Source organism: Myiozetetes cayanensis, unplaced genomic scaffold, assembly GCF_022539395.1.
Source record: "Myiozetetes cayanensis isolate MyiCay16 unplaced genomic scaffold, myiCay2020 scf1, whole genome shotgun sequence".
NCBI lineage: Eukaryota > Metazoa > Chordata > Aves > Passeriformes > Tyrannidae > Myiozetetes > Myiozetetes cayanensis.
In genome coordinates, this window is record NW_026086604.1 from 150176918 (window position 1) to 150189761 (window position 12844).

At 50.2% G+C, this 12844-nt stretch overlaps 1 protein-coding gene across 2 annotated transcripts in view; it reads right to left on the reverse strand.

The window, feature by feature from the left end:
* Window positions 1-12844, reverse strand: part of SETD2 (SET domain containing 2, histone lysine methyltransferase) — a 50010-nt gene that overhangs the window by 32901 nt on the left and 4265 nt on the right. The window contains exons 1-2 of one of the 2 annotated variants that reach the window (XR_007627877.1): window positions 7233-7385; window positions 76-4430 (exon numbers count right to left, since the gene is read on the reverse strand). Coding sequence is in view for 1 of the 2 variants with exons in the window: in XM_050307859.1 (XP_050163816.1) it covers window positions 76-4430; window positions 7233-7248 (4371 nt within the window). In the remaining variant the exon portion in view is untranslated. Of the gene's footprint in view, window positions 1-75; window positions 4431-7232; window positions 7386-12844 lie in introns of those variants that run through there. The other variant, XM_050307859.1, reaches the window with a different exon arrangement.

Consider the following 12844-nt stretch of genomic DNA (forward strand, 5'->3'; position numbering starts at 1 on the left):
CTATCCCTGAAGCAAAGGGGATTTAAAATCCAAAACTGCCCCGGGAAGCAAAACAAGGATGGGACGAGCCATTACCTCTCTGTCAAGTAGACGTTCTCCTCGATGAGGTCGAAGTAACAGGGCATCTTGCCCTGCTTGGCGAACTCCTTCCAGCGCTGGGGGTCTCGGAAGTCGTCCATGATGCACGGTCGGCCCACCATGGAGGAATCCTGCGGCGCCGGCTCCCCCTCCGCCTTGCCCTTCCTCTTGTCCCTCGAGTCCCCGTCGCTCTCCGAGTCGCTCTCCACCTCCGGCCGTCTTTTCTTCGGTGGCCCTCGTTCCTTGATGTCGTTTTTCTCCAGAACTTTCCCCTCCTCCTTCTTCTCCACACCAGGCATCGGTTCCTTGGTGGAATTGCTGCTGATCTCATGTGCCTGCACCGAGCCCTCTTCCCTCTGCCCGGGCAGCTGGGATTTACTGGAGGGGCTGGGATGATCCCAACGATCATCCTCTTCGTACTCCTCGTGATCCTCCGTCAGGGAATCCGGCACCTGCCCTTGGATCCGCTCGTAGTTGACCACGGAGGGTCTGCTGGCAGACCTCGCGTCCCAGTAACCGTTGCCTTGCCAGTAATTCTGGGAAGTGCCGTAGGCTCCGGAGCCCGGCTGGTAAACGTATCCCGAGTACATCCCGAAGCTGCTGTCCGGCTGCTGGTACGTGCTGCTGGGCTTCTCCGTCTGGGAATAGTCCCAGCCCAAAGCACTCATCTCCTCTGTCGTATGGAAACCATCCAGCCTGGGATAGTCTCCGAGGCCGGGCTGGTTGAGCCCACCCTGCCCTTGCCGACTGTCCGGCTTGGAGCAGCTCATCTGGTGTCGGGATGCGTCGGTGCCTTCAAAACTCTCGGGAAGACAGAAGGGCTGCTCGTCCGGCCGGCCCACGGGCCTTCCCATGGCCACCATCTCCGTCAGCATCATCCTGTCCCCCGCGCCGGGCTTCCCGTGGGAATCCGTGCTCAGATCCGCCTGGCTCGTGCTGTCCACGCCGTCGCTCTGCGCCTGGCACGGATCCGCCCGCAGCTCCTCCGCCTCCTTCCTGCTCAGCTCCGTAGACGTCGCCAGGCTCTTCTCCATCCCTCTGGGAGAACTCCTGCTCTCCACCTGAGATCCGCCTTTACTCTCCGGCCTCTCCTCGTAGTAGGGCCTGCTGGGCTCGGGCCGCTCGTCGTCCCAGTGGTCGGAGAAGCGCCGGTTGCCTTGGCTGCTCCGGGAGGAGCCCGGGCTGTTCTCCTCCATGGCGATGGTCGAGTTCTTGGGGACTACCACGACGGATTGCAGCCGCTTCCGCGGCGTGCCATCGTCGGAATCCGTGTCGTCTGTGTCGCTGTCGTCGCTGCCACCCTCGCTGTCGCTCTCCCCCGTGTCCGAGTAGTCGTCGTGCCCAGCGGGAACGAATTCCACGGCATTGCCGCTGCTGTCGCACGTCGGGGCCTGAGTCACCGCCTCCGTGTCCTCTGCCGTGACAATGATGTCGGAAGAGGGATATAGGACATCCGGAAAAGCCGAAGCCACCAAGGGCCCGTTTCCCTCGTCCCTCTCGGCCGGTACGCCGGGACACGGAACCCTCAACTCCTCCGGTTCAGCTCCCTCGGTGGAAACAGCCCTTTCCTCCACGGCCCGGCTGCCGCGCTGCTCCAGCGGCACTTCCGAATAGTAGGAATGTTCATCTTGGAACGCCTGTTTGCTCTTTGTTGAACCAAGATCAACGTGCCGAGCATCCAACTCCAGCACCTCTTCGGCTTCCGAATGCCAGAGCAGCTCCTGGTGCCCAGCTGGTGGCACATCCCATTTGGAAGAGACGCTTTGCTCCGGCACGGGATGATCCGGCACGAGCCACTGGGAACAGCCATCCTGGGAGGAATCCCTGCTCGAGCTCTCCACTGCCAGGCACATTTTATGGGAAGGATGGCCGTGCTCATCCTCACAGGCAGACTTGGGATGGGGATCCTCCACGCTCTCGTAGTCGCACGTCACCGTCTGTGGCTCCACCTGCACGTCCAGGAAAGCCTCGGAGTGAAGTTTCAAATCTGCTGGTTCCGCCTCAATTTCCACTTCCGAGTGGTACAAAGCAGGGGCGGTATCATCAGAAATGTAGCAAAAAACGGGTTCTTTGGTTTTGTCACACGGAGTTGCTTCCTCATCCACCTTCTCCAGGGCGGCTTTAGTGGGATCTACATTCACGGCAGGGAAAGGGGCGGGTTCCTCCTGCTGCTGCGGCACCGGAGGCTCCACTTCCCGGAACAGGCTGTTGCATTCGCTGGACTGGACCCGGGAGTCATCCGGCTCTTGCTCTAGAGACACATCCGTGCCCTCAAACCCATTGGATGGCAATGGATACAACGGGTTCGTCTTCATGACAGGCGATGCTTCCGACCGGCACGGGCCGTCGTCAGAGGACGCGGGAACATCCTCTGCTTTGGAGGCACTGGAAGTTGCCAGACCATCATCCCGACCCTCCAGGGAGCCATTGACGCTCAGTTCCGTGGGGAAACACGTTCTTACCGGATCGTGCTTCACCTTTAATGACATTTCTGGTTCCTTAACACTGTCGTGGCTTCTGCTTCCCGCGGGTTCCTCAGAGCTGGAGTTGGCAAAACCCGCTGTCGACTCGTCCGCCTTCGGCAGCGCGGGCGAATCGCTGAGCTGCTTTAACGGAGAAAGCGTCTTTTCCCTTTCCAGCTTTTTGGCAATGGACACCCTGATCTCATTGCTCTTCAGACACGAGCTCTCTAAATCTAGAGAATTACACTGCGGCTTGATTTCCTCGAGCGATTCTGTACAACAGAAAGAACTCTTAAATTTATCAGGCTTTGGCGCGGGGGTCTTGGAGGGGGTGGATTTATAGCGGGAGGAATTCACATTACTGTCGGGCTTGGAATGGGAAGTCCCCTTCCGATAGCCCAGTTCATCGAGGGGAGAGCACCTTTTGGATACTTCACTTTCGGAAGTCCTTTTGGAATCTCGATCCGCTTTTGACGACGACCTTCCTCTCCTCTCCAGGTCGGCGTGAGACGACTCCGCTTTGCTGTCCCGCTCCGACTTGGAGTAGGAAGATCTCGAGTCTCTGTACGAGGAGGAGGAGTGGGAGGACGTCCGCCGGGAGTCGCTCGACCTGGAATGTGTCCTCCTGTACTCGTCCTCCGAGTCCGAGCTCTCCCGGCCCCTGTCCGCGTAGGAACGGGAATACCTGGACCTCTCCCTGTACGGGGAGCTCCGGTGGTACCGCCGCTCGGACTCATAGTAATGCGAGCGCTCCGACCTCGAGTAGGAGGAGCTGGTGCGGGAGCTGCGGTCGGAGCGGGAGCGGGAATGGGACCGGCTTCGCCTCCTGTCCCTGTCGGAGCGCGAGCGGGAGGACGAGTACCGCGAGTCTCTGTCCGACTTCGAGTAGCTCGAGTACTTCTCGTCCCTGTCCGACCTGGAGCGCGATGAGGATTTGCCCGGGTCGTCGCCTCGGAGGGACGCGGAGCTCCGTCTGGAATCCCGCTCCTTCTCCGTGCTGGAGACCTTCAGCTCGTGCGAGCGCTGGCTGGACGAGGTCCTCACCGAATCCTCGTCGGACTCGGAGCCCTGCGGCGCGCCATCGGATTGGGAGAACTTCCTCTTCGCCCCCGGCCTCCGGGAGCACGCGGGAGCACCCTTGGAGCCGTCGGAAACCTCCTCCTCTTTCCCAATATGGGAATCTTCCTTCTGCGGGGTCATTTCCGGCTGCTCGGGCGTGCTGTGGGCGACGCGTTCCTCCGCTCCGCGCGATCCCGCGTCCTGCCTGGCCTCGGGCTCCGGGGCCTCCTTGGGCACCGCGTGGATCGGTTCCTTCGGCACGGGGGCTTCAGCTTCCACAGGCGGCGACAGCAGCAGCGTCGACATTGGCGTCACCGGTGGCTGCGGCGGCGCTGCGGCCACAGGGATCGGCGCCGGCAGCGGAGGAGGCGGCGGCGGAGGCGGCGGCGTGGGTGGGAATTCCACGGCCAAGCCCACCGGCTCCGCTCCCGGCGGCGGGGCCGTCGCTGCCACAGCCGGCTTGGCTGTGACACTGAGCAAGTGTTTCTTAAAATGAATCTTCCCCAGTTCTACCTTCGGTTTCAGAGGAGAAGATTCCTCGGATGAAGTGGCGGCATCGCCCAGGTCCGGTTTGGTTTTGGGGCTAAAATCAGCGGGAAGGGGAACTGGAGGGTTGGGAGCTTCATTTTGTTTCTCGTTTCCGAGTCCGCTCAGGAATCGATTGGGCAAAGTTTTCTTGGTTAAGCTGAAGCTGAAAGACACTTTTTGCCGTCCCTGCTCCTCCAGGTTGACCTTGGTTTTGGTGCCTTTGGGCAGAAAGCGACTGGAAGCGACGCCTTTGAACACGGGGCCTTTGATAAAACCAGCTCTCGGTGCCGTTTCGGGTTTGCCCTGGGGGAGAAAGAGCAGATAAAGTTGGAGGAATTGAGGGGTTTTGGTTTTAACAGTATTTCCTTTCACCTGGTGAATTTTTCATGCTGATCAAAGGGAAATGGACACCCCGGCTCTGCCTTCGGTGCCCGGATCTGCCTTGGACACAATCGATTCCTCGGGCACTTCCAGTTGGAACAAAATCTCCTCTGGGGTTTGGGCTGAGGCTTTTTAACTGACTCAGTAACAACCAAACTGAGTCCTTCTATCATTTAATTCTTATTTTTTAAAAAAAGAGACAGAGTTCAACACATCAGCTAACTGAGGACAAAATGCTGCTTTTTGGGCAGTTTTTGCACTCCTGGGTTACAAAATACCCTGAATTTTAACCTTTAGATACGTTTGTTTCCACAATTTCAGGGGACTCCACCTGGATGCAGCCTCCCAGTACTGGCAAAGGTTCCAGGGAGACCTGAGAGCCCCTTGCAGGGCCTAAAGGGGCTCCAGGAGAGCTGGAGAGGGACTGGGGACAAGGCATGGAGGGACAGGACACAGGGAATGGCTTCCCACTGCCAGAGGGCAGGGAGAAATGAATATTGGGAAGGAATTCCTGGCTGGGAGGGTGAGGAGGCCCTGGAATGGATTTCCCAGAGAAGCTGTGGCTGCCTCTGGATCCCTGGAAGCGTCCAAGGCCAGGTTGGAGCAAGCTGGGCTGGTGGAAGGTGTCCCTGCCCATGGTAGGGGGTGGGATGAGATGATCCTTAAGGATCCTTCCCACCCAAACTCTGTCCTTTCCCAGCTCCCTCCAACAGCCTTATCCCAGTCATTACTAATTCCCAACAAGTTTCCAGGCTCAGCCACAGACCAGCATTAATTAAACCCCCAAGAATTCCCAGCAGGACCCTGTGCTGCGATGACTCCATCACCTGCAGGCAACCAACTGGAACACACTCCACATCCTTCCCACCAGGAGCTCTGGGCTGGATCCTGCCAGGATCTCCCTCAGCACTTTGCAATCCCCAGACTGGGAATGTTCAGAGCATAAAGCACCATTTATTTACCCATTTGGGGGTTTCTCCACCTATTTTAAAGCTTAGGGTTCCTCTGTGTCCCAGGAATGAGATCCCTGAAGGGGAATGGAGTGGCACTGTTGGTAAAAGGTGTCTCTGTCAACAGAGCTTATTCCCATAAATTTGAATTTTATGGAATTCCAGAATGGTGTGAGTTGGAAGGGACCTTAAGGATCATCTGATTCCACCCCCCTGTGGTGGGCAGGGACACCTTCCACTATCCCAGGCTGCTCCAACCTGGCCTTGGACACTTCCAGGGATGGGGCAGCCACAGCTTCTCTGGGAATTCTGTAATTCCATGCTGTGTGGGAAGCGTAATTCCAATGGAAAGAGCCATATCAGAACCATTCCAAGCCAGGTTTTGCTCCTAGAACTTTGCCATGGCCACATTTTTGGCAGCAGCAGCAGCTTCCCACTGTGAATCATTAAGTGTTTTGTTATCCTTTAACTGCTGGAAAACAATCCAGGGTTTTCCAGGCTCAAGGCACCGGAGTCAATCATTAAATAAGATGGTGGTGGATTGGAAATCCCAGGGTTTTTTGCACCCTGGGACATCATAGATTAAAAAAAAAAATCCTCTTTTTGGACACACTGGGGTTGATTTGAAGTGTGAAAACTTTGTCGTGGTCTCTACATGATCCAACCCAACATCCCCTTGGAATTCTGGCAGCAAATGAACTCAGTGTGGGAAAAGTGGGAGCACAAATCCAAAGCATTCCATGAAAATGGGTGTTATTTGTGTGGGGATATTTCAGGGATGATTTTAAACAATTTCCATGGAAGGGAACCCAAAACCTTGGGAAAAAAGAGCAAATCCGGCTTGGAAACGGGATCCTCCCACCCCGACTGCCTCACAACAATTAATAATTAATAATAATTAATAAATATTAATATTTATTATTCTAATTATTACAATTTAGAAATTCCTGAAAACATTCCCAGGAAGGAAATATTTCCCTGCTTCCCAATTTTTTCCCTTATTCCCCCAAAATTAGTATTCAAAATGATTTAAAATTATTAAAAACTAAACTTAAAATATAATAATGATAATGATAATGATGATAAAGCAGCTTTAACTAATTCTAATACATTATAGTTATTAAAATTAAAGATTATAAAATTTTTTAAATCATTCCCAAATTTTTTCCTTATTCCTAAAAATTATTATTTATAATATTAATAATAATAATAATAATAATAATAAATTAAAATGTAGTATTATTACAAGTTTTAAATTATTGCCAAAAATTATTCCCCAAATGGAAATATTTCCCTTCTTCCCAAATGTTTTCCTTACTCTCTTAAATTAGTATTTTAAATGTTTAAAAATTAAAGAAATAATAATAATATTAATAATAATAATAAATGCAGTATTATTAAATTTTTTTAATTATTGCCAAAAATTATTCCCCAAATGGAAATATTTCCCTTCTTCCCAAATTTTCCCCTTACACCCCCAAACTAGTATTTTAAATTATTAAAAAATAAATATTTAAATTAATTAATTAAATTAATTAATAGTAATAATTATTATTATTCACTGGTATCAATACCTCTAGTTACTGAAATTAAAAATATTATTAAAATTATAGAAAAATATTTCCCAAAGGAAATATTTCCCTTATTCCCAAATTTAAGCAGAGGAATCCCCAGAAAAACATCCCTTTGCTTTATCCAGCCCCTTGGTCACTCCCAACTCCTGGAATCCCTTGGCCAAACCAGCCCCAGGCTGGGCTCCGGTGTCACCACTCACCTCATTTTCTTCTTCTCTGTTGTCACCCAGCCGAGGGCACATGGAAAAGAAACAGGAAATCAGGAATAAACACCGAGACAAACACGGACTGGAACGTTCGGCCCCGGGGCTGGGATGGGATCCCCAGACATGAAGGGTCACCAACCCCCCAAAGCCACTCCCACACACCCAGATCCACCTCTGCAGAGGAGCATGGAGGGGGGGACAGCTCAAAAATTCCACCCTGGAAAATTCCAGGTGGATCTGGACAGAGCAAACCTTTGCGGAGCAAACCATCAGCTCACAGCGTCTCCCGAAGGATATTCCAGTGGTTATTCCAACACACTGGAGAGGAACTGAGGGTATGAAACACCTCAACAACCAGACTGGAGCAGCTGCATTTGGGGCTCCTGGCATTTTAATATTTTCCTTAAGAACTGAAAGGATTAAAGAGGAATGAAAGATGCTCCGGAAGGTCTTGCAGATGGGCAGCCTGGATATTTGTCCTGATGATTACACTTCATTAATCAAGCAATCAAGCCCATTAATCAATTCATGCCAAGTGGGCAGCTCAAAGCTCGTCACTGCATTAATTAGGACCGGTCTCTGCACCCCAACCAATGGGACAGCCCAGCTTTCCAGAATTCCCAAATCCTCTGCTCCACACAAGGAAGGAGAAGGAAAAACACGACGACTCTCTCCCTGCTTTGCTCAGTTCCTGGGAGAGATTCCAGGAGTTTTCTGGTCCTCCCAAGACACCTCAACCAAGACATGGACAGTTCACCCCTCTCTGTCTGTCAGGGATCTACCAGAGATCCCAAAATCCCTCGCCAGCTCCAAACACAGCTTAGAGCTGGAATTTTGTTCCATTTCATCAGAATTTTGCTCCATTTCATCCCTTTTGAGCCATAATTTGGTGTCACAACCAAAGGCTTCCTGCAGAAAACATTCCCAGGTTTCCCTTCAGGCACCAACTGATCCAGAAATATCAACTTCCAGAAGAAAAAGCCGAAGTTTTCGGATTCCAAGCAACCCGAAGGCGGTGACGGCGCAAGAACCAGCACGTCCCATTTAAACCACCATCCACTGGGAATAATCCTGGAAAAACCAACCCCCACAGGAATACTGTCCAAGGCTCCCACCCAACTGCCAAGGCTGATTAAAAGGCTGTAAATTACTGCAGGGAGGAAAGAGGAGTTGTGTTCCAGCCCCAGAGCACACGAGATTCCATGGGCCCAGCCAAGCCTGGAATTCCCAATCCAGCCTGGGCAGGAGCTCAGGAGCCCTCCAAGGGCAGCTCTTGGACTTGGAATTAACACTTAAAAGGAGGTTTCCACTTGAGAATCCCAGAAGGTGGAATTTTAGACTTCCAGGAATCCGTTGCTCTCCACGGTCCCAGATTTTGGGGTTCAATTTTGGGGTTTAGTGGAGTCAAAACCAGAGCCAACAAAAACATTGGATGGGGTGAGTCAGGGATCTTTTCCAACCTAAACAATTCCATGAAGACTTCTAAGACTTCCATAACCAGGTGCAGCCCAGGATTACAACCAACAGATGACAATAATTACATTTTAACTTCTATTAAAAATTATTATCATTAATCAAATTATCACTCTTAAAATTGGTAAAAAATGATTCCCAAAAATTACTTCCCAAAAGGAAATATTGCCCTTAAAAAAATAACTATTTATGCATAAAAATACAGATTTCAGTAGGTGACTAATGGGAAACAGGTAATTAAATCCAGGAGCTTGGGCAGGAGACATGGAACATGAGCTGGGGATCCATCCCAGATGTTTTCCAGCAGTTTTCCAGCTCCAGAAGTTGGGCACAATCCCAGTGGCTGCACCTTGTTCTGGGCAGGTACAGAAAAATCTGGGATGAAAATTCATGCTTTGTTATATTTATTTACTTATTATAAATTTTATCTTACTATATTTATTCTTTTTATTGTTTATTCTATTATATTTATGGTTTTGGTTTATTGTTTTATTTATTTATTTATTATATGTTTCCACTCCTGGAAACACCCTAGTTTTGCCGTGGGCATGTTAATAAAAATGAAGGATCTATTTTAATTCCAAGGTTCAGCAGCTCCAGCATTTCCTGGGAGCTTAAACCCCCATTTTTAAGGTGTATCCCACCCAATAATCTGAATTTTATCCAAGTGTTCCTTGTGCTAAAGAGCTAAAAAAGTTCCAAATCAGGATTCCAAAGTCTAAAAGTCAAAATTTTAAGAGCCTCACCTCCCTTATATCCAGTTTTTTAACTCTTCTCCTCCTTAAAAGAGGAAAATCTGGAAGCCTGAAGCTTTTCTTATCTCCCTATCTGCCCACTAACAGCCCTGAGAGGCTGAAAAGGCCCATTCCCAGCAGGAATTCAGCTCAGGAATTCACAGGGATCCATCTGAAAGCCTTTTGCTGCCTGAAAAAAAAAAGGGCACAAAATGCAAAACCTCAGCACTTAAATCCCAACTTCCAGCTGAGGAAGTTGGAATTTAACCTGTTTTGCTCAGGCTGGGTGAGCCCAAAATATTTTGGGATGCAGATGGAATTCCACGGATCACCTTCATCCACACCAGGGAGAAGGAAACCAGAAGGTGGAACTTTGGAATCCCAAGAAGTTCCTGAAGCCCCAAAGGAATTTTCCCCTCAATTCCCACCCTCTGAACTGAAGGATTTCCTAAAAGCCTCCCAGGCCTGAAGACCCATCACCCACTGGGTTCATTAATCCCAAATGTGGGATAAAAAACAAGGAGAGAAGAGCAGCTGTCCTTGGGATTGGTGGAATATTGTGATGAACTGCCAGGGAATCTGTGCAGAGCACTGGGATTTAATATCCTAAAGTGTCCCTGCTCCCAGAAATCCTGCACTGCACAGGGATAATGTCCAACCAGGAGAAAAGCTGGGAAGTTCACAGGAAATCCTGCTGCTTCCCAAAAAAAAAACATGGAGAGAGGAAAGGCACACACAGGGAAGGGGGGAAATCCCTAAAAAATCTCTTATTTAAATGGAAGCTGGAATTCCAGCCGAGCTCTCCGGAAAATGAGGTCAAGGTGCCTTTTCCTGCAGCACATCCCTGAAATTCTGCTTCCCAAAATCCCCACTTCCTGCTTCAGACAACATCTTCCCTGAGGTTTTGGAGCTGGAAGTTTGGAGCAGGGGAAGTGGCACCCTTTGTCCCATGCTGGAATATGAAGGGAAAGGGAGGATTGGACATTCCAGGGAGAGGAGGAGCTGAATCTGTGGAAAATCAGGATTTATCCTTTCATTTAGAAAAACAAGGAGTGACCTCATTTATTGATTATTTCATTCTTTATGTGTCAGAATTCCAGCACCTCGGGAATTCTCCAGGAAGAAGATCCAGTTAAGAAGAAAATATCCGGTTTCCTGCTCCTTCCCCAAAAATCTCTGGGAATTCCCAAACTCCCCCCAAATCCTGCTCTCCCCTTTTTGCTCAGAGCCAGGGAATGTCTGAGGAAGGAATGAAGGTTGGAAGCAATCAGGAAATCCCAGGGAAGCTGGGAAAGGGATTCACCTGCCACAGGGAAGGAAAGGATGAGGATGGATATGGAAAAGGGGTGGATTCAGAAACAGAGGGAACAAATCCGGCCCTGAACTCCAAAGCACAGTCCTGGCTCTGCACCATTATTGCACCTGGAAAACCTCCCCCTCCCCCTCTGGGAGCAGGGAAGGACATTCCAGCAGCAGCTTTTGCAGTCAACAACTTCCCATCAGTGTGATGGAAATGGGATCACTTCCCAGGTAATCCCTGCCCCAAATCCCCTCCTTTGCCCCCAGCAGGAACAAAGAGCCATCCAAGGAAAAAGGGAGTGTTAAACTGACCTTTCCTGCCCTGATCCAGTGAAATCCTAAACCCCAGGCACATCCCTGAGTGCATCCAGGCCTAACACAGAAATGCCCTTTGGCACCTCCAGCATGGCTTGATATGGATCTGTCCCTCTGGAATACCAGGGATGGGATGGGCAGAGGGGAATTGCACCAAGAAACCCCAACCCCACATCAGCTTTAGCCAGGGGAGAGGGGCTTTCCTGGGATCAGAGCAGCATTCCTGGGATCAGAGCAGCATTCCCAGGACATCATTTCCCTCCTTATTTCCCCCCCTCATTAACCATTTTTAATTCAATTTCTAACTCCAATTCAAACCTTCCTAAAACCAGGCTCAAAGCTCATTCTCAATTCCACACCCTCAGCACCTCCCCCCCAGCTGCTTATCCCCATTCCCAGCATTTTTTACCTCCCCTCATCATCCCAATTTTATTCCTTTCCATCTTTTCCAGCCCATGGACACTTTGCTGTGACCCCCCCCACCCCGAGGCACCACCACAATCCAACCACAACTGAACATTCCTCCTGCCAGTAAAAGCCACTTTAAGGAGGAAAAATTAGTGGGAATTAATGGGGAAAAGGAGGAAAAAAAAAATCCATGTTTTAAGTTTTTCCCAAGTCCTTTCCCATGAATCCCAGGAAAATTCCTCCCTTTAAGTTGTTTTTTAAAGTTTGTGGGTTTGTTTTTTTTCTTTAAGTTGCTCTTTTTAAATTGCTCCATTTAAGTTAAAATATGTTTGGAACCAGGAAAAGGATTCCAGGAGGAGGAAAACTTGAGGAATTTTAGAATAATAACAACAGTAATCAGGCAAATTCCATGTACTTACAGATGCTGTTACCAGTGACCAGGATGGGCCTTCATTCCCAACTCATTCCCAGCAGCTGGAAGTGTTGAGGCCCCACCTGAGCTGAGCCAATTCCCGGGGAATTTGGGCTTTGTGCTAAAAACCAGGGGGAAAAACCCTGGAGGAGCAGCGAGGCCACGCCCCTCCCTCCAAAGGGAGGGATTTGGGAAGGCCCCCAGCCCCCAGCACATCTTCTCCCACCCCCTGTCCTCCTGGTCCAGGTAAAAGCTGGAATTTCCACCCCTCCTCCAGGTATCCCACCCCGAGGGTTTTCCCTGGGGCAGCAAATTCCAGCCCTGAGTTTATCATCACCCCCTGGCCCTGCAGCTTTGTCTCCCAAAGGGCCTGGAAAACCAGGAATTCTCTCTGGTTTGGAGCTTGCAGGGCTGGAGTGGGAAATGTGGAACCCATTCCCAACCTCTCCCTGTCCCCAAGAGAGGAGCTGGAAGGAGCAATCCTGTCCCCTCCATCCCCAAATTCCCAAAGATGTGTCCCACAAGCTTCACACTGAAGCAAAACCATGGAATTTCAGTGTGTTTTTCCCCAGGTCACCCCCTAATTCTCAAAAAATGCCTGGAAAACAAGGAATTCTCTCCGTTCCAGGGCTTGCTGGAGCCAAGTCAGACACACAGAACCCATTCCCAACATTCCTTTGCTCCCAGAAATGAAGCTGGGAGGAGCAATCCTGTCCCCTCCATCCCCAAATTCCCAAAGATGTGTCCCACAAGCTTCACACTGAGGCAAAACCATGGAATTTCCATGCATTTTTCATCAGGCCACCCTTTAATTCCCAGTATTCCCAGAATTCCCCATATCAAAGCCCAAACTACCCCGCTCTTCCCTCAAACTCATCCCAAATTTAACAGGAAGACACTTCCCAGCCCTGAAATCACATTCCAAATCTCCTACAATCCTGCCTGGCAGGTTAAGGTGGGAATGG